Raw genomic sequence first — 22,207 nt, 5'->3', positions numbered from 1 at the left:
CCATCCATCCATCCATCTGTCCAACCATCCATCCATCCATCCATCCAACTATCTGATTTTTGCACTTCCATTATTATTATTATTATTATTGTTATTATTATATTTTTAAAAATCTGTTTCAGGGATGCATGGGTGGCCCAGTTGGTTATGCGTCTGACTCTTGACTTCAGCTCAGGTTGTGATCTCATGTTTCATGGGTTAGAGCCTTGTGTTGGGCTCTGCACTGACAGTGTGGAGTCTGCTTGGGATTCTCTCTCTCCCTCTCTCTGCCTCTCCCCCCATTCACTCTCTTTCTCTCTCAAAAATAAATAAACTCTAAAAATCTGTTTCAGAATGGGTCTAAAAGATAAGGACTGTTTACAAAGGTATGACTACAATACCATTATCACAGTAACATTTTTAATAATAATCCCCTAATATCATCAAATATCTAGTCAGTGTTCAAATCTTCCCAATTGTCTCATCGTTTTCAAAGCCAGTTTGTTTGAAGTGGGTTCTAAATGATGAGGGTTTGGGTCTTACAGTGTAAGTTGGTGGGCATGTCTCTTCAGCCTCTTTTCATCCACAATTTCTTCTCCTTTGCTCCCCTCCCCTCCCCTGCCTTGGCCACTCTCCTCCCCTGCCCTTCTGCTTCCCCGCCTCTCTCTCTTTCTCTCCACTTCCAATTTCTTTGTTCAAGAAACTGGGTCATTTGCCCTACAATCTTTTGCCATCTGGATCGTGCTTACTGTATCCCCACATTGTCCTCTGATAGTTGTTTGTCTTTCATATTTTCTACAAACAAACCCTCATATCTAGAGGTGGATCCAGTTTAGGGTTACTTTTTGGTAAGAGTATTTGAGAAGTGAGGGTGCATGCATCGCTCAGAGGGCTTGCGGTAGTCATTTGTCTCTCTCTTTGGTGACTTAAATCAGCATCCAGTTGGTGATCGTTGCCTGGTTCCATCCTTTCACTAGGGGTCTGCAAAGCATTTAGATTCTTGGTGTGTCATTCCTTCCTCGTTCATTGGCTCGGATTCTTCAAGTGTGAGAAACTCTCTCATCAACAATTTGGCTTTCCCAAGATACCTCTATATAGGAAGAGCAGAGTACATTCTTGATTTCTAGACCTCCCTCCCTTTTTCCTTCCCAGTTTTCAGAAAAACAAATTGGAATTCATTATTTTATTGTGTTAACAAAATTGTTTTTAACGTTTATTTATTTTTGAGAGACAGAGCACGAGCAGGGGGGGGGCAGAGAGCGAGGGAGTCAGAGAATCCGAAGCAGGCTCCAGGTTCTGAGCTTTCAGCACAGAGCCCGATGCGGGGCTTGAACTCACGAACCAGGAGATCATGACCTGAGCCGAAGTTGGATGCTTAACTGACTGAGCCACCCAGGTGACCCTGGAATTTGTTATTTTAAATGCAGCATCTTTTAAAGGTAGTCAATGAGGTTTGGGGTTTTTTTTTAAGCATCATTATGACATCATGGATCTAAGCAAATTTGATTTGCTTCAATCTTCTGCAATTATCTTTTTAAAAAATTGATGTCCAGATTGATGCATTTGAGAGCGAACCTCTAGTTCTTTTTGACACAATTCTGATCGTTTTGCTCATCATCTTGACTTCCTTGACTTCCTTGATTCCTTGACTTCCTTGATGGTCTTATTGTGACATCTGTTTAACTATCTCCGTGAGGGAAGGGACACGTATATGACCTGAGCCAGGCCAGTCAGATGCTGTCTGTCAGGAACTGAGCCCTGAACAGACCTAGGAATGAAAACGTGTTGCAGGTTTCGTTTGTGTGTTTCTTGCCCCAGACCTAGAACCAGCCATTTCTTCAAGGATTGCTTGTTTTTTGTTTTTGTTTTCGTCTTGTTTTGTTTTATTTGTTTGTTTTGTTTTGTCTTAAGCAAGAAACAGTATTTAGAGACCACAACCTGGATGCTCTATGAAATAACATATGTTTTCAAAAAGTAATTTATTCTTCAATTATCCCAAGAATCAAAGAATGGAAAAGGATGAGATGATTAGCATGGGGCATAACCTTGCAAAGAGGGTTTATTTAAAGGCCACCCAGACAGAAATAAAAAGGAAGTACACATTACAATATTTGCAGTGATTTTTATCTTCCCCTCACCCCCAGGGAGTCTGGCTGTTTTTTTGGGTGCTTCAAGTCCCCTCGGCCCAACATGGCTCCTACCCTGGCCCTGCCATGGTGCTTGGCATCTTCTCGATTATTCTCACCCCTCCGTGTTTAGAGATGGGTCTTCAAATGTCATCTGGGAGAAATGATACATGATGTAACACCCTGGTTACAATGATCTTACTGGACTAGACTGTGGGTCACCTCCTAAATCTCGGTGTGAATGAGCACAGCAGGGCTCCTTTCCTTGGGGAGGGAGGTGTTGGGAGAGGACCGGCCGGGATGGTGGGTGCAGCCTGGAGGCCCTCCCACTGCAAGTGAGAAGGGAATCTTCTGGCAGGTCACTAGGAGGTGTCCGTTGTTTTTACCTGCCTTGATTTCATTTTGGAGATCTATCCTTCCCTCTTTGGGGACGGTCTTGTTGTGACATCTGTTTAACTATCTCTGTGAGGGAAGGGACATGTATATGACCTGAGCCAGGCCAGTCAGATGCTGTCTCTCAGGAACTGAGCCCTGAACAGAACAACGTACAGACCTAGACAGCCGGAGTGCATCCATCTCGATGGTGAGACTCTGGTTTTGTTTTTTTTGCTGGTTGTTTTTTTTGCCGTAACCATCTTTATTATCTAGATTGATTTTGACTGTAGCTCCTACAGTATTGGGATAAATTCCGCATTTAAACATCAGGGAAAGAAGAAGAGAGACAGGCGAAGATGAAGCAGAAATGTGGTTCTGTGGGGAGCCACCCCTGATGCCCCAGACCTCAGGACGGGGGCTGTGCTCAGTCCATTGCTTGTCTATTTGTTTTTCATTTCTTTTCTTTTTTCTTTGATTTAAATCCCAGTTAGTTAACATATAGTATAGTAATGATTTCAGGAACAGAATGTAGTGATTCATCACTTACAACACCCAGGGCTCATCTCAACAGGTGCCCTCCTCAATGCCCATCACCCATCTAGCCCATCCCCCACCCAACACCCCTCCAGCAACCCTCAGTTCTCTGTATTTCAGAATCTCTTATGACTTGTCCCCTCTTTGTTTTTATCTTATTTTTCCTTCCCTTTCCCTATATTCATCTGTTTTGTTTCTTAAATTCCACATATGAGTGAAATCATGATACTTGTCTTTCTCTGACTGACCAATTTCGCTTAGCATAATACCTTCCAGTTCCATCCACGTAGTTGCAAATCGCAAGATGTCATTCTTTTTGATTGCCGAGTAATACTCTATTGTATATATATACCACATTTTCTTTATCCATTAATCCATTGTTGGACATTTGGGCTCTTTCCATACTTTGGCTATTGTGGATAGTGCTGCCATAAACATGGGGGCGCATGTGTCCCTTCGAAACAGCATACCTGTATCCCATGGATAAATGCCTAGTAGTGCAATTGCTGGGTCGTAGGGTAGTTCTATTTTTAGTTTTTTGAGGACCCTCCACACTGTTCTCCAGAGCGGCTGCACCAGTCGGCATTCCCACAATGGCGATGCTCTGAAAGATTGTTCAGGACGTCCTGCCACCTGGATCTGCCCTGATCTCTGGCTTTCCAGAGCCTGTGTCTTCACCTGATTTTCTGCCTTCGAGTGGATTTATTTCTCTCTCCTTCCTCCACTGCTTAAGTTAGCTAGATTTGCCCTCTGCTGCTTGGCACCAAGAATTCTAACATAAATGCATGAAAGGAACCCTCATTTACTACCATAATCTAACCCGTGCCCCACTATAGCAGAGAGCTAGCTGAGTGACATTATGAAATGCCCTGTTGGAAGGCCCTTAGATCTCGAATATTTCCTTTGGAATGTCGGGGGTTGGTCTCTCTTGACCCTGCAAGGAATTCAGTGGCCTATGTGTTCTTCCAACTGCTTCCTGGACAGCTGGCATCTAGCAGGGAAAAAAGGAAATAGGTGTTTCTCTATTCCTTCCTCTCTTTGTCTCTTGTGGGCCATTGTTTACCTTCATGCTGCTCTATAGTATACCTGCTTCAAGAGGAGGGTTTTCCCCAATACAAAAATGTGCATGGCCCTTACAGACAATACCAAGAATCGAAAAGATGAAAACAAAACTCATAGTCTTATCACCAGATAATTACTTCTTAACATTTCGCTATGATTTCTTACAGTCTTTGCTACCACAAATAGATAAATAATGTTTGAAAAACAGGATTATAGGGGTGCCTGGGCAGCTCAGTCGGTTGGAGCATCTGACTTCAGGTCAAGTCACGATCTCACAGCTAGTGAGTTCGAGCCCCGCATCAGGCTCTGGGCTGACAGCTCAGAGCCTGGAGCCTGCTTTGGATTCCATGTCTCTCTCTCTCTCTCTCTCTGCCCCTCCCCTGCTCATGCTCTGTCTCTCTCTCTTTCTCAAAAATAAACAATAAACCATTAAAAACAGTTTATAAAAAAAATTAAAAATTAAAATGAACAAAACAGGATTATAATGTCTTATAAATTTAAAATAATACAGTAACTTTTTCCAAGTCATTAAATTATTTTCTCCTATATCATTGGTAATGGTTGTACATTATTCACGTGGGCATTGTATGTCCATTATTTACATTCTTAGTTCATCTAAAGCCTCATTCTTTTCTTTTTACATTTATTTATTTATTTTGAGAGAGACAGAGCAGCAGGGGAAGGGCAGAGAGAGAGAGACAGAGAGAGAGAATCCCAAGCAGGTTTCACACTCTCAGTGCGGAGCCCAATGCAGGACTCGAACTCATGAATCGTGAGATCATGACCTGAGCCGGAATCAGGAGTTGGACACTTAACTGACTGATCCACCCAGGCACCTCTAAAACCTCATTCTTTTTGTATACAAGAATCTAAAAGTTAAAATCACTTTTCTCTTCTGAGATCAGTGTAAACGCTGCCCAGTGGGACGCATGGCCCACACTAATGTCCAGCATGCATCATCATTCCCTCCTTGTCTCTGGGTGAGTGACCAGTGGTAAGTAAAGCAAGTGCTCTTTTTGGTGAGCCAGGCTGTAGACCTCGCACAGAACTTGTACTGGAGAGGTGTGTAAGGGCTGAAATCAGTGACCTTCAGTCCTCCGGATCCTTTGCAACTTCTATCTCAGTATCAGGTTGTCCCAGGGGAGGCAGATAAGGCTCTTGTTATCAATACCCTTTAATCTCATCCTGCACCAAGCCCACAAAGGTATGCTAATGAGAACCCTAACTCTCTGGGCATGACTGGGAACCTCTTTCTTCAGTATGTTTCAGAACGTGCTGAGAACTCTGGGCTGAGCAACGTGCAAGGGGAAAGGAACAAGATTCTGGACTGTCATTTGCTTTGCTGGGATGTGGAATTTCTTTTGACGGGTTGAATCAGGTAAGAAAGTTCTGTTTTCTTGGAGGGAGAGAGAGGGATCTTGAATCATCCCCTTGTCTTAGAGATCTTGATGAAATCATAAAAGCTCCACTCCATTTCCTTAGCTTTGGGAAACCCATTTTGCCAAGTCATTACCTTTTCCTTCCACAGTCTTGTAAAACAGAGACCTCAACATGGTAAAGATGTGCCGAGGGGCTCACTGTTGTCATAAAGCCTCATCACCGAGCTTGCAGAATTGCACTGGATCAAGTGAGAACCAGTGGGAAATGCCAAATCTTTTAAGTTACAACCACTGGCTCAGCTCTCCGTGGTCCATTTGCATTCTGAAGGCAGATGAGGCATTTGCTTTCTTTCACATTTGCCTTCAGATTTGGGGTCATCAAGGAAAAATAAATAGTGCTCACTGGTTAAAAAAGAACATTAAAAGTTGGCATTAATTCTGGCAACAGGGTGGTGAGACCCAGGGAGGTACATCATTGAAATCCGAGTAGGCGGTGCAAACTTTAGTGTTAAATCAAGTGCCATTGTGGACTTGTGTAAAAGGCTGGTGGTGGTGATCACTTCAGCCCAATAAAACAAGCAAAAAAGAAAAAAGTATTCTTTTGAACCATGTCTACTTGTTGCACAGGCTCCTAGCATGTGGCCGCGTTTGCATCTGCAACGTGCGTGTAGACACTCGCATTGGGAGATCCCCCCTGTCGGTCAGCCATGTTTAGTTGCCCTGTCGGTCCTGCAATCCCAGCCGACAGGAAGCCTAATGAAACCAAAGCTTTGAGAAAGAACTGGGTATACTGGGCTCGAGGTTGGCCACTGAAACAGCACCTAAGGACCAGTAAACTTATTTGGATCATCAGAGTTTCAGAGGCACATTTTAGAGGTGTCTCCTGACTCCTGGGGACTGGCCAGTGAATGTTGGGACCAAGATCAGAACTCATTTGTGTTGCCCTACATTTGAAATTGTCCCTAACGGTGGTGGTGAAGGTGATGACAGTGGTGATAAGTGGTTGAGGAAAACCTGCTAATAACCAAGAGATTCGGGAAGATGTTCAAGTCTCTTTGTCCACTTCCAGTTCAGCCCTACTTCTGAAGTATTTGATGTTAGACTGATTTTTAAACTCTAGTCCAGGGATTGCTCAATAAAATAACTACAAAGACCAGGTAGTAACTTAGATGGAAAAGATCCACTGGGAAGAGGTTGTGGTAGGCTGGAGAAGGCATGCTGTATCTATCTAAAGGTCACAGTAACTACTCGGTTTTACCAAGCTTCTGGCTCAGTGTTACCATGGTTTATGAAACGTGAGAGAAAACCTGAAGGTTTAGATTTGTAACTGTGGACTCTCTTCCAGATGGACTGTAAGCTCCTCCGTCTTGTCAAGTAAATCAAACTGAAACAGAAAATTGGGGCATGCTAAGCCTACCCATTGGTTGCCAATTTACAACTCTTGGGGGGTAATAGCATCTTAATATGGCTGCATATTACCCATTGTGGGAGCAAGTCCTGGACTCTAATCCCATCTCATTGCTCAGGCTTCCTGAAGTATGGGTTAAGAAAACGGGTTCCAAAATTTGTATGTGTGATTCCAATAATTCTTTAACACTAGCTTCATATAAATTCCCCTTGAGGACAGTAAGGAGCAGAGTCTTTGCTATTTTGGGACCTAATGATAAATGCAAACACCATAAACACCTATTGCAGTCTATGGGACGAACGAATTATTACTGCACCATCTCCTTTTTATAAGAACTCTATAAGATGGGTACTAAAATTATTGTCATCACCACATCCTTATTTACAGACAGAGAAACTGAGGCTCAGTGTTGGGGAGGATTCCCCAAGGTCGTCCAGTAAGTGGCAGAAATGAGCTTTGGACTCTGGAGTTAGAAGGCAGAATCCAATTTTTATCCACCATATTATACTTTCTCCTGCTACCTGATATGGACTTTTAGCTTCTATAGCCTTGCTGAGTAACAATGAATCCTACTCCTAAAATATCTTCGGGCATCTGTAAGGACATTTCCTGCTATGGTAGAACACAAGAGCATTATCTTTGTCCCCATCCTTCAACAGGTTTGCAAGATGTGTGAGATCCTTCTGATGACAGAGAGGGAGATTTTCCTGATGTCTGGCTTGAGACCAGAGATGGTCTTCTGTGTTGGTTTCTCATCAAGTAGGAATTGAAAGTTAGCAAATGGAGTTGCAAGGCCAAAGTTATGTGTTTCACCTCCTTGTAGACAAGGTAGTTTTCCCAAGGCCATGACCACAGGGGACAGCCCTAACTGCAGCCAGCCTTCTCACAAGAGCAGTCAGCCCTGTTGACAGATGTGTTCCAACCTAGGCCCGTGTGCAGATGGCTTCATCACCATAAATGAAAGCTGTATGATACAGCCAAGGAATACAAATAGATTTTTAGCTTCATTGCCAATGCCAAATGATGGGTGGTTCTCTAGAACGAGCGCTGTTCCAGGAAGTGTTTGGAAACCACATCTGAGCTTATCAAAGAGTGCTGTAATTGCTTGGTCTTGTCTGCCATGGCCCCGGATGTGATAGGTATGCTTTGTACTTGTCCTCCCTGGTGTATAATCCATTCTAGAAGAGCTAAGACATCTTAACCTTGGGCAGCTCAAAGCATATGTGTTGTAGTTTGTGGTTGTGCCATTTTCTGCCTCTTCCATTTCTGCTTTTCCTCAGGAGACATGGCCAAACACACCCTCTCCACATTAGAGGCATTCCTGATTTTCCTCCTTGTGATGATGACTGCTGTGACAGTAGCCCTCCTCAGCCTCTTGTTTATTACCAGTGGGACCATTGAAAATCATAAAGGCAAGTTGTCATGGGCTCCCTTGGATGCTATTCCTAGCCTGTGGGAAATTTCTGGATGACTGGGGACACGAAGGCAAGGAACAGTGCCTGCTGATAATGCCAATAACAGGGCAGTTCAACTGGTATGTGAGCAGCCCGGGATGGCCACCGAACCCATCCATTAATTGTACTTTCTGCATTGACAGCAATTGTTATCAGGCTTACCTTTGCCCCCAAGTAGGCAGTTGACAGGCACTGTGCCGTGGGCTTGTCTCACTTCTCCGCTGACCTAAGCCCAGTTCAGAATTATTCAAGGCCCAGTAGTGTGAGCATCCCCGGCCCCCCTCCCCCCAAGCCTCTTCTCTTGCTCTTTGCCTTTTCTTGGGCATCATCTTCTCCTGGGGACAAAAGCAGAATGAAAGACCCACTGAATATCGAGTAGTGCTGAGCTTTAGAGAAGGGGGCCTTGAACGCCAATTCTCATGAGGACCAGTCAAGTTCTGTAAAGGAGGTTGGGTGGGGAGGGGAGCTGGGGTGGGGGAGGTGAGATTCTGCTGAAGGGGGTCTGCAGCCCCTCCTGAGTGTGAGCTGTTAGTTGAAATGGTGTCCCATGGATTCAGATCTCCAGAGTTTGCAGCAGAAGCTGGAAACTGGAGGATTTAGGCATCTCCTGATTTTTTTTTTTTTAAATATTGGGAATGAATTTAGTTTTTGAAAACGATGCAGGCTACATTTGCGGGCAATATTGGGGCCCTGGGCATTTGATGGAGCCCTGCCTTTGTGGTGGGTTGCATACCTGGTAAATGAGTAGAAATGATGGGTGGGTGTTGAATGCTTTGACCGAAGTAAGGAGAGGGCTAGCTTTAGGCCAAACAGGGAAAGAGCCTGATTCTTTTCAGCCTAGTTTTCTCTCTTGTGGCCTCTTCTTCTTTCTGGTGTAGTGTCTACCATGAGCCTGCACTTTGAACTCCCTGTAGACACAGAGGGACAGAAATCCTCTATGCCAGCAGTGTGCAGGGCAGGGGCATGGACTCCAAGAAAGGAAAGCATCCATAGGACTTATTCAGTTTTAGCTCTTAAAGTTATAGAATCCAGAGGCTGAGACTCACGGAGGTGATCAACGATTATGGTCACTATTCTCATAGTAGGAGTGGCTGTTTATTGTACGGTCGCTTTGTGTCAAGCACTATGGTCAGGAGTCTACATCCTTTTCCCACTTAATTCTCATGAATCTTCTATAAAGGTAGGTGCTAGTCTTAGTACCGTTTTCTGGATGTAGAACTTGAGACTCTGAGGTCATAAGGAAATTGCCCTTGGCCATTGGACCTGGTTTGGCTTTGGGTGGTACCCCATTCCTATGTTAGTATCAATAAGGCAAAAGTGACTGCCTCCTTCCTTGCAATACTTGACGTCTTGTGGAAAACATGGGCTTGGTGTTGAGAAAATGTGGATTCTAACTCCATGTTGAATATGGATGAAAGAGCATTAGATCCTTAGTTGGAGGATCTGGTGTCTACACCTGATTCATCCCGTGTTCTCCATGACATTGTGGTTACATCACTTCTCTGGGCTTCAGGATTCTTATATGTAAAGCAAAGGAGATCAGACTAGATGATCTCTAGCTTCTCCTGAGCCCCTAAATTCTAGGATCCCAGGGACGTCAGCAGCCAATCTCTTCACCAAGTACTTTTCTGAGCACTAAGGCCTGTGACAGTGACCTCCGTTGCCTTGGCCACCCTGGCTGTTGTCTGGGGTGGAAACAAACAACATGCATGTGTAAGATATCTCAATAGGTAAGTAGAACCAAAGCTATATTCTGGCCATTATTCGAAATTTTTGATATGTGTTAACATATTTATTGTTCAAAACAACCCTAGGAAGTTAGCGTATTAGGACTGCCTCTCTTTTCTAGATGAGAAACATTGAGGTAGAACAGGATAAGCGATTTCAGCTAGTATGTTCAGCTAGTATGTGGTAGAATCAGTTTTTAAACCCAGGTTGTTTGTTTCTGGTACCTGCTCTTGCAGTCTTTCTGCCATTCTGTTTCCCTTGATATTCATGTATGTATGTGTGTGGACATATGTGTGTACAGGCACGTACATAGATGGTGATATGATTACAATAAGGTGCAACTATGTTGAACATGCAGTGATCTCATCTGTATTCCAAATAGAAGGCTTGAGAAGGTTGTGGGTGCAGAGTAGAGACAACAGGGGGGTGGCCTCCTGCCAGGAGGGTTGAGCTGCCTCTGGGTGTGATGGAAATGAACCAACTTGAAGGGAGTCTTGGAGCTCGGTTGGTAAACAGAGAGGAGTGGGGGTCTCCAGACGGAGAGAGCCGTGGAGACAAATCCCCAGAGGCTGGCCCCTGAGGAACCTGGCGCCTGCTTTGTTTGGCTAGAAAAGTCCATCAGGAGTGAGTAAAGGGCCATGAGTTTGACAAGGAACAGCTTGTGATGAGAAGTGGATGGACATTTGACACAGGACTTGATTGTTAGGATGACACATCTCCAGCTTACCAGAAAGATCCTCCTTAGGGTTGTTGTATACAACAAGTTCCTGAGAGGTTTCTTTCTGTATATTTTAAATATAAGACAGTATATAAAGACTTTTCCATGGGAACCTGAACTTGTGTATTCTAATTGATGCCCACAGATAAGTGGACTGAACTGTTGTTTCTTGAATGTTCTGCTTTTAGATTCAGGCTTTCCGGTCACCCAGAGCCCCCCAGCCACGCTGGGCTCCACGGCCACTCAAGGCTCAACGCTCACACATGGCTCCACAGCCACCCAGGGACCTCCAGTGACAACCACCCCAGAGCCTCCTCTATTTCAGAACTTCAGTGGCTACCATATTGGTGTTGGGCGAGCTGACTGCACAGGACAAGTAGCAGATATCAGTTTGGTAGGCAAATCATGGGCTCCTCAAGGAGAATGAAACAAGTACTTTACTTTTACCCCTTGCACCCTACACTGATTCCTTATGATTACATTATTGTCTTCCTCCTTTTTCATTGACTTCGCTGCTGTCTAACACTGTGGATATCGTGCCATAGAGAGCAGAGGGGCCACGTGTTCAACCACAATTCCTTTGTAAAATCAGTTGGCCACTTTTTTATGAATGGAACTGCTGTCAAACTCATGTACCACCGGGGACGGGCCAGTACCATAAGTGATGGAAGCAGGCCTCTCTGTGAGCTGATAAGAGTCTAGCGAACCCTCAAGGAAGTGGTAGGGATTATGGGACAACTAGAAAGTTCATGGCTTTAGCAATTGTTACCATGGAGGGCTGCCCTATCCCACAGTTTGTTCAAGAGAAGCTGGAAAATTTCTGAATTGAAGACCTGAGGATCTGAGTCTGTCTGTGGGGAAATACAGGCAACTCTAGTCAAAACTGGAAACCTAGTGTCGGCCAACACCATGCAAGCCAAGTGAAATGCTTCTGTGGGTCAGGTGTGGCCCATTGGCTGCTGGTCTGCAACCTCTTGGCTGTGATGGTGGATGTATTCACTCATATCAACCTTTTTCTAGGAAGCTAGAACGTGAAGTTGTCTGATGAGATTTTCTCCCTCCTACCAAATAACCCTTAGATTCTAGGAATTGTTCCCTGATGTCTGTTCTGAAAAGTGGCTCTGGAATGAGAACCCTGAATGACCATTCCTATGAGGGGTAAAGTGAGCGATAGAGAGAGCATTCTGAAGACCAGGATATAACTTTACGGGTGGGTCTTATGACATGGTGTGTGGGGGGGAGTGGGAGATAGGTGGATTTGGTCTGACTTGGCTGAGGAATGGCCACCAAGGTAAAATCCAGGGTGTGGTACCCTCAGAAAAAGATTATTGGGGTGCCTGGGTGGCTCAGTCAGTTCAATGTCTGACTCCTGGTTTCAGCTCAGGTCATGATCTTGTGGTTTGTGAGATCGAGCCCTGTGTGCTCTTCGATGACATGCAGAGCCTGCTTGGGATTCTCTCCCTGTATCTGTCTGCCCCTCCCCCACTTGAGCGCGCACTCTCTCTCTCTCTCTCTCTTTCTCTCAGAATAAATAAACTAAAAAAATAAAGAGATTATTGAATCATAAAGAAACCATTTTCTTCTGAAAAAAAAAAAAAGAAAGAAAGAAAAGAACATCATACACCAAACAACCAAAGTGAGGGAACCTTCAGTCTTTAGACGCACCTGGGTATATGGGATGATGGTAGGGGAACTATTTCCTTCTGTAATACCTCAGGCAGGAGAAGAGAACAGAAAACCCTGAAAGGTCTTTGGTGTGGTAACGGAATTCCCAAGCCATGCCAACCCCTTCCTTGCCCGTGGGCCTATGGATGGCTTCTGCCAAACAGATAACTACTTTGCCTTTGCATTTTTGTAACAGAAGAGTAAAGCTTCTCTTATGATGTTGGCTTTATTCTTGAAAACACATGTTATCATCTCACTCAGAGCCACAGTGTCCTGTGGATTGTGTTTTTCTTTCCTACGTGGTCTCTTTTTGCATGGTTGTGCTTGGTTCTCATGGCAGGGCAGTGAGGCAGAGGGGCCCTGACTTTCTCTTCCTTCTAGATGGGCTACAGCAAAACTGGCCAGAATGCACGGGGCATCCTCACCAGGCTGTACAGCCGTGCTTTCATCATGGCGGAACCAGATGGGTCCAATCGAGTGGCGTTTGTCAGCATCGACATAGGCATGGTATCCCAACGACTCAGGCTGGAGGTAAGTGATTGAGGTGACAAAAGAAATGACATGTGATTTAGAAGAGAAGTCTGTGGGTGACCTTGAAAGTAACAAAGCCCTCCTGGCTTCTCATCTAGTGAGATTCTACTGCCCTCCACGTTATTAACTCTCGACAATCCAGCAGACAATTATCCCACAAATAATTCCGGTCTGCGCCATCTTGGTCAAAACTTGCTTTCAATTCTGCTGATGACTCATTGTCATTATTAACGTTAATGTGTTTTGAAATTTTATTATGTTCTGGGTGATCTTCACATACATTCTCTTATTTAATCCTCCTAATTAGAATTCTGAGAGCGCCAACTAATCACTAACCCATCCCTCGAGTTTTTATACGACTGAGAATAGATGCAAGGAGCCAAATGAGAATGAAAACGTGACACTGAAATGAGATTGGCCATAAATGTCTGAAGCTGGGTGAGAGGTAGATGGGGGTCTCATTATGCTCTTCAGATTATTTTTGTACGTGTTTGAAAATTTCCATAATAAAATTTAAAAAAATATATAATGTTAGCGCTCTCACCCTTTAAGTGCTATTGTAGACTATGACAGGCTCTTCTGTGATTTTTACCTGAATTGAGACCATGTCACCCCACTGTGGGGAAGGTTGAGCTTAGCAGAAAGGTGCCTGTGGGTCCTGGGCAGGCAACAGTAAGATGCACAGAAGGAGAGGGAGACATAGGGTGATGGGCTTGGACTTTCATGTCTGCCTTTCTAAGCCAGATTCTTGGCCCTGACCCAGTTATATTTTCTGCATGGGATCAGGTCACAGAAAGAGAATGTGCTCCCTTAACGTTTGCTCACACCTTCACGAAGGTAAGGGAGATGAGGGTCTGGACTATCCAGGACAGTGACCATCAAATGCCCACTATTCGTTGTCATGTTCTATCAGCCTCATCTGTTAAACACTGTTACTCCTGCTGTGTGAAGGAGCCAGTGAGAGAGATGAGGGAGGCCCTCAAATATTTCTCCAGTGTCACTCTTTCTTGGGGAATGTGGTGGGATCCTCCCCCATCTATAGACGCTCAGGAAGCAAGATTACATGTTTTCCCCACTCCTACGCTTAAAACAAAACTATGCAGCGGGTCTGTTGTTCTCTCCACTTTATGGATAAGGTAATAGAGTCTTAGAGAAGGCAAGTAGCTTTTTCAATTTCACACAGTCAGCAAGTGGGACAGCTGGGTTCTGAACATACAGATGCCTGATGTCAGATCCCATATTCTTAAAAGTGACATTATTCTATTATCTTGCAGGGAAAAATGCATTGACCACCTGCTTTCGGTGTGGCACTTTGCTGGCAATTTCAGAGGGTACATAGCCAAAGGAGTCATAATACACGTTCCCTATGAGCTCACTGCCCAGTTGGGGATAGGAGGAAGGGAGTGTAATAGAAAAACACATGAACTATAGTTCACTGGAGTAAAGTTCAGTGGTGTGTAATCTACTGAATAACAAATAGCTCCGGAATATGGTGGTTTAAAACAATAAACATCATCTAGGGGATTCTGGGTGGCTCAGTTGGTTAAACATCTGACTCCAGCTCAGGTCATGATCTCATGGTTTGTGAGTTTGAGCCCCACATTGGGCTCTCAGCTCTCAGCGTAGAGCCCCCTTTGGGTCCTCTGTCTCCCTTTCTCTCTGCCCCTCCCTCCTCCACTTGCATGCTCTGTCTCTCTCAAAAATAAATAAACATTAAAAATAATAATAGGGAAGGTAAACAAAAATAATATAAAAACAGGGAGGGGGACAAAACAGAAGAGACTCATAAACATGGAGAACAAACAGAGGGTTATTGGAGGGGGTGTAGGAGGGGGGATGGGCTAAATGGGGAAGGGGCACTAAGGAATCTCCTCCTGAAATCATTGTTGCCCTCGATGCTAACTAATTTGGATGTAAATTTAGGAAAATAAAAAATAAAGCAAGTTAAAAAAATAATAAACATCATCTCATACATTGTGTTGATCAGGAAATCAGGACTGGCTTAACTAGGTGGTTCTGGCTTAGGATATCTTGAAATCAAGGTGTTGGCAAGGGCCACAGTCATTGGAAGTCCTGATTGAACCACTTCCAAGATGAGTCACTTGTGTGGCTGCTGATAGAAGACCTCAGTTTCCCACTTTCCAGATCCTTGCGGCCCAAAACTGTTGCTTCCCCCAAAGTGAGTGACTCTAGAGAAAGAGAAGTGAAGAGGCCACAGTTGTGCTCAGGAGTTGGGCTTCCAGCCTATTCTGTCCATTGGAAGCAAGGTACCAGGTACATTTCACACCCAGGGATAGGACAGCAGAACCTCCCTTCTTACAGGGAGGAGGAGAGAGGAACTTGTGGGCACACAGTGATTTAAAACCACCACAAGGGGAATCCGAAAATGGAACGTAGGGGAAAATTTCACAGTGGATGTGACATTTGAATGGACAAAATTTTAGTTTATTTTAATTCCAGTGTAGTTAATGGTAGAGTTATATTTCGGGTGTACAGTTATTCAACAATTAGTGCTCATCAAGTCGAGTGAATTCTTAGTCCCCTTCACCTGTTTCACCCATCCCCTCTCTCGTAACCCTCTGTTCATTCTCTATAGCTAGGGTCTGTGGTTTGGTTTGTCTCTCTTCTTCCCTTTGTTCATTTGTTTTGTTTCTTAAATTCCACAGATGAGTGAGGTCATATGGTATCTATCTTCCTCTGACTGACTTCTCTTAGCCTAACACTCTCTAGATCCATCTATGTTGGTGCAGATGGCAAGATTTCATTCTTTTTTTTTTGAATATTGAAAAAAGTTTTTTTTTAATGTTTATTTCTGAGACAGAGGAAGACAGAGCACGAGCAGGGGAGGGACAGAGAGAGAGAGGGAGACACAGAATCCAAAGCAGGCTCCAGGCTCCGAGCCGTCAGCACAGACCCCGACACAGGGCTCGAACTCATCAACTGTGAGATCATGACCTGAGCCGAAGTCGGATGCTCAGCCGACTGAGCCACCCAGGTGCCCCAAGATTTCATTCTTTTTGATGGCTGAGTAATATTCCATTGCATATGCATACCACATCTTTTTAACTGGATGGGAGGAATTTTAACTGGTTAACGTGGCAGAGGGAGGGATGTATCCTCCTTTGCAGGCACAAGGCTTCCTGCTATTAGGACCCATGTAAGCATGTAATTAGAAATACACCTAGCAGGTATGTTGGTCATAATCGTAGAGGGTCTGGGATGCCGCTTTATTTTGACTCTGTTAAGTGATGGGGCTTCTGCAAAAACTTTTGAGTGGAGGAATAATGCAAACCCAATTTTGCTTCAGAATGATTATCAGACAGCAGTGTTTGATGAAATAGACTGAGGCTGGACCAGGACACAAACTGGCAGCTTTGTTAAGTTAATACGAAGGCTCTACTGGTGAGGATCTAGTTGGGAAATGGTAATCACACTCGGTATTTCAAACAGAGGAGATTCAACACAGGGGAGTTTTACAACATGTTGGAAGGCTGCACGAACTGGAAAGGGAAGGGAAGCTCGCGGGAAGGATGTCAACTTTGCCTGGACATTTCCCCTGGACCACGTGAGGCTCGCACAAAGGTCTTCAGTCAGTGTGGTGGCCGTGAGGCTACCTGGTAGTAAGAGGTCACCTTAAATGCAAATGAGGTTTGAGAATGAATAAAAATAAAAGCTAAAACTTGCCTAGTTCCCGCGATGAGTCACGCCTGATGGCTCCACGTACATTAATGAATTCAATCCTCCAAACAACCGGAGAAGGCAGGTGCTATCATTATGTCACGTGACAGGTTGGGAAACAAACATGAGCTGCAGGGGATCAGGGAACTTGTCTGCGGAGCTGGGTGGACGCACAGGCATCTCGGTGCCAGTGCCCACACTTGTTACCATGACGCTTACCACTCTTCTCAAGGGTCGGAGATGGTTCTCATGGGGAGGTGGTGGGGTCATGAGAAGAAATGGGAGAGTCAGGGGTGGACTTTGGGGGTGGAGTGGGGAGGGGAGAGGGGATTAATGTGTTGGACTGCAGAGGCTGTGAAGTCAACAGTCCACCATTTCACCATCCCTTCCTATTTTTACTTTCCCCGTGTAATCTGAGACCTGGTGGGAAGGCCTTTAAATGAACCCACTCTGTTATCCCAGGCTAACCCAAGGGAAAGTGTGAGGAATAAATGTAGCTCGACAATTGCCTTCCCGCTTCCTTATAATACCTGGTTTTAGGTAGGTTCTCAGCCTCAGCTTTGAGGACTGATGACATTTCCAGCATGCAATGAAGGTTCTGGAAGATCTCTGAGCAGTGAGACAGGGCAGAACAGAGGGGCTTTCCAGGTCTTTCTGCGGCAGGTTCCCAGGTATGTCAGTAATAGGAAACTGAATGGAAACTGAACACAGAGGTGAGCTGTAGACCTTAAGGTAACTTCTTCATTCTGTTGAAACACCCCTCCTCATGAAGTAGGTAACATGCTATTTACCATGGCTGCTGGCAGACGTTGCTACTAGATGATTGAGTTTTTCTTTTCTTTTTCTTGAAGTTCCGTGGGTCTGAATTCACGTTGGAGCATATAGGTTAGGATAGAAGTTTTGGGAGATGTTTGTGGTCTTTCTCTTTTGTTTTAAAATTTGAGTGCCATAATTTTTCTTCCTTTTTTTTTTAATGTTTATTTTTGAGAGAGAGAGACAGACACAGAGACGGAGAGACAGAGATACAAAGCACGAACGGGAGAGGGGCAGAAAGAGAGGGAGACACAGAATCTGAAGCAGGCTCCAGGCTCTGAGCTGTCGGCACAGAGCCCGATGTGGGGCTCAAACTCACAAACTGTGAGATCGTGACCTGAGCTGAAGTTGGACGCTTAACCGACCCAGCCACCCAGATGCCCCCGCAATTTCTCTCTTGCTAAGAGCTCGATTCTTGTGTAAGCCCGAAGAAGTACACTTGCTATAAAATCCTAACATTCTCTGGGAATAAAAATGGGATGGGGTTAGGAGAGCTTTAAGGTTGACCAGAAGTTCTTTCTCTTTGCTACCTTCCTGTCTTAGTTACAGAACTGTGGGCACATTAGCTTTTCACAGCAGCCTTTAGTCAAGCTTTCATGGTGTCCCTTTAGCGATGGGCTTCTCCTTCATGAGTGGAGTTATTACTGTTTTAGAAGAAGACATAGGGTGATGAAGAGTGTGGTCTGGATTTGGGTCACACAGGAGCAACATGGAGACTTACTGGGATGGAGAATGTAGGCTACTTGGTCAGAGGGTGTTGGTCTGGTCATGTCATAGTTCCTTTCACATTTGCCTGGCATCACAGGATTGTGTATATGGACGTGGTAACCTAGCAATCGGCGTGTGGGACATGGATTAGTTAATGAGGCAACACTGTTCATAAGATGTTCCTCATTCAATGACCACACGAGTAGAATGAGGGTGGGGTAGCTCTTCCCCTAAAATAGAAGAGATTGGTGGTTGTATTTACGCGGGTTAAGTATATAGCCTGTAAGTTGCACGCTTCACAAGCGTGTTCTGGGACCATCTTGCACCAGCTTATGAGGGCTGGCTGTTAAATATTCAAGAGCTTGGGGGGGGGGGGGGGGGGCTCGTTGTTAAATTTTGGAAGCTTGAAATTGACTGGGGCAGGGAGTATTTATACCAGAGAAACTGACAAGCGATTCAAATGACAGCTTTTCGTTTCCCGCTGTGTGACGGTTGATCAGCCTACCACTGCCTGTGCCACACGCAGAGTAGACAGCGTTGCTAATCAAAAAAGGCACTCTTTCTTGCTAAGCCCAGGTTTGGGCTCAGAATCCTTCTCAACACCACGTGTCTGAGAGCCACCACCAATAGACGGGACTAAGTGTGTGACGTAAGTGATATTTGCGATCCCTGCCGTGAATGCACTGTCATTACTGTGCAGGGTATTAACTGACAGTATCTTACATTGAGGAAGGTCGCTTGGGGTCTGACACTTCTGCTAGATCATTTTAATGATTTTTGACATTTAAAAAAAGTGAACAGGGGCTTCTGGGTGGTTCAGTCAGTTAAGCGTCTGACTTCGGCTCAGGTCATGATCTCAGTGTGTGGGTTCGAGCCCCGTGTCGGGCTCTGTGCTGACAGCTCGGAGCCTGGAGCCTGCTTCGGATTCTGTGTCTCCCTGTCTCTCTGCCCCTCCCCTGCTCACGTTCTATCTCTCTCTCTCAAAATAAATAAATATAAAAACTTTTTTAAAAAGTGAAAAAAAAAATTTTGTTAATATTTATTTATTTATTTATTTATTTTTTTGAGAGACCATGAAGGGCAAAGGGAGAGGGAGACAGAGGATCCAAAGTGAGCTCTAGCTCAGTGAGCTCTAGCTAGTGAGCTCTAGCTCTAGCTCATCGGGCACCGAGCCCGATGTGGGGCCCGAACTCATGAACCCTGAGATCATGACCTAAGCCAAAGTCAGATGCTTAACCAGCTGAGCCATCCCGGCGCCCCTTTATGTAAAAAAAAAAAAAAAAAAAAAAAAAGGTCAAAACATCTTTCCCAAGGAAGCCACAATAACACCCAATTTCAGGTTGAAGCTGATTCAAGCAGAATCAGAAACAGGTTCTCAGCAGCAGGGATTTTTCTCTCCGTTGTCTTCGTGATGTGTCTGGACCCTACGAGCACACTTATCGTGCGTTTAGATGTTCACAGTCGTCCTGAATTACCGCTCAGGAATTCTGTGGGTCAGGAATCCCAGGGAGGCCGAGCTGGGTGATTCCGACTTAGGTTAGAACTGAAGTCACACACACACGCCCACTTCCTTGTCGTGGGTTGAACTCATGCGTCGGCTGGGGCTGCAGGTGTTGGAAGGCCTGGCTGAGGCCGAAGGGTCTACTATTCTGAGGTGGCTCACCCGCCTGGCTAGCAAGTTAGTGCTGACAAGATGGTTCCTTTCCGATGGGCCTCCCCACAGGGTGGCTGGGGTGTCCTTAGGTCCCCCCAGTTGGCTGCCCCCAGACCAATAAGGGGGACAGTATATGTCAGGGAGCATGGAGTTCTTCATTTTGGGCAGGGAGGCGGCAAGGGGCCCTTACACAACTGTTCGCTGCCCCCGGGACGCTTTCCATTGGTGTTGCTCAACCGGCTTATGCTCTTGGGTGGAAGGCAGCCTCTCTGGAAAGATGTTTCCTCATTGACACCCATCACTCTTTTTCCCCACTCAACGACATTTGTCTTCAGAGCACTTATCATTGTGTGATACCATATTACGTGCTTCTTTGCTTGTTACCTTTCTCCCTCATTAGAATAAATGCTCCATCAGGGTAGGAACCTCATATACTCCTAGTGCTCAGATATTAACCTCATATCGCTCCTAGTGCCTGGATATTAATAGCATGTGTGGAATGATGAATAGCAAACCATACTGGTTCTACAGTTAGAGAGATGTGGATCCAGGTTGTGGCTCTCACATTTACTAGGTCGGTGGGCAAATTATTTATCTTCTTTACACTTCAGTGCTCTTAGCTAAAAGATGCAGTTCCAAATATCCACCTCTGGGGCTCCTGGGTGGCTCAGTCGGTTAAGCATCCATCTCTTGATTTTGGCTCAGGTCATCAACTTCATGAGATGGAGACTGCATGGGGCTCCGGGCTGACAGTGCGGAGCCTGCTTGGGATTCTCTCTCTCTCCCTCTCCCTCTGCCCCTCCCCTGTTCTCTCTCTCTCTCTCTCTCTCTCTCAAAGATAAACAAACATTGAAAAAAACATCTACCTCTTGGGGTCGTTATAAAGATTTTAAAATAACATAATGTGTGTCCTACCTAACACTGTGCTTGCATACGGCGAGAGTCTATGAAACGTTAGCCTTGATGGTTACTGGTTTTGTTGAAGTTGTGCCTACAATGAGACACTCCAGAACTGAGTGAAGGGCCACTTGACAGGGGTGCCATTGATATGGATCCTTGATTAGACTCATTGGAGCCTTTTCCATAGTGAGTTGCTATGTTATCCCTCTTCTTAGTTCTGTTTTTTTTTTTCTTTTCTCTTGAAGGTCCTGAACAGACTGCAGAGTAAATATGGCTCCCTGTACAGACAAGACAACGTCATCCTGAGTGGCACTCACACACACTCGGGGCCAGGAGGGTATTTCCAGTATACTGTGTTTGTAATCGCCAGTGAAGGATTTAGCAATCGCACCTTTGAGTACATGGTCACTGGCATCGTGAAGGTAGGCAAAGGGCCCCAGAGGGAGCTGCCCTGTCCCTTGTTCACAAGTGTTCAGGAGTGGTTTTCTGTGATATGGAGAGAGTCCTTATAGGATGTTGCCCTGAGCAGTCTCAGCACCTGCCCCCTCCGTTCCTGACTCCCCAGGAGCTTCTGGTCTCCGAGGCACTGACTGATTGAGAGGGGCGAGTTCCATGCAGTGAGCCTCCTGCAGGTGTCCAAAGGGACAGCAAACGTTTCCTATGTCACCCTTATAACTGAGAGGGCCCTACCGTCTGTTCTCTGTGCAAAGTCACACAAAAAGGAAGCCATCAAGGAACCAAGAGTCATTGCAAGTAATTCCAATCTCGCCTCCTAGTTCCCAAACAACATGACAGGGGACCCACTTCATAAACACACGCTCTTATTTCTCACGTCCTCTCTGAGAGTTCTAGATGGCACGGTCTTCTGTGTTCCTGGCTTGGACACCTCTTTCTCCTCTCTCCCCATCTTGAAGCTTATTACTACCTCCCACAGGGTCCTTTCTCATGTTTCCCTCATACCTTTCCCTTCTAGATTTAGTCCCTCTCTATTTGTCTCATGAAGTACCCCCCAAACCTGGTGATCCAGTCGGCAAAGGCAGAAATGTCTTTACCATGATGCTTTCCAAACCGTGGATGGTAATTCATGGCTGGCTTCCTGAAGTCAATTCCATGGGTTGCAAGAAGCATTGAATGAACAGAACTAAAGTAAAACAGATTGGAGCCTATCATGGTGCAAAACATATGGGAAGGGTGTATTTTGTGAGCTTCTGTTTTAGCACACATACGTCAACGTGTATTAAGTTGTGATGAAAAATGTTTTGCTTATTGTAGCTTTGAGTCAGAAAAGTGTGAAAAACTTGGCCTCAGAGGTTGAGGGCACGGAGAGGACAAGGAGGGTGGGACACCTTCAAGCTAACAAATCCTGGTCCTAGGTCGGGGGGAGTTGCTCCCGGTTTGGCCAATTGAACCTGCGAACGGTGCCTGACTCAGCGGCTCTGAGACACTCAAGTGACCTTCCCAGGTCATGGCAATTCTTATGTCTCAGCCTTGAGGC

The 22,207-nt window shown here is 45.2% G+C and overlaps 1 protein-coding gene across 1 annotated transcript in view; it reads left to right on the top strand.

The window, feature by feature from the left end:
* ASAH2 (N-acylsphingosine amidohydrolase 2) overlaps window positions 1-22,207 on the top strand; it is a 91,192-nt gene that overhangs the window by 26,329 nt on the left and 42,656 nt on the right. The window contains exons 2-6 of the mRNA XM_049646054.1: window positions 5,336-5,454; window positions 8,144-8,275; window positions 10,952-11,157; window positions 12,810-12,959; window positions 20,958-21,134. Coding sequence (XP_049502011.1) covers window positions 8,149-8,275; window positions 10,952-11,157; window positions 12,810-12,959; window positions 20,958-21,134 — 660 coding nt within the window. The 5' untranslated portion in view covers window positions 5,336-5,454; window positions 8,144-8,148. The remainder of the gene's footprint in view (window positions 1-5,335; window positions 5,455-8,143; window positions 8,276-10,951; window positions 11,158-12,809; window positions 12,960-20,957; window positions 21,135-22,207) is intronic.

This window comes from Panthera uncia, chromosome D2 (assembly GCF_023721935.1).
Source record: "Panthera uncia isolate 11264 chromosome D2, Puncia_PCG_1.0, whole genome shotgun sequence".
In the NCBI taxonomy this organism is placed as follows: Eukaryota; Metazoa; Chordata; class Mammalia; order Carnivora; family Felidae; genus Panthera; species Panthera uncia.
The sequence above is the reverse complement of the archived record's forward strand: the minus strand, read 5'-3'. Positions and strand labels throughout refer to the sequence as shown.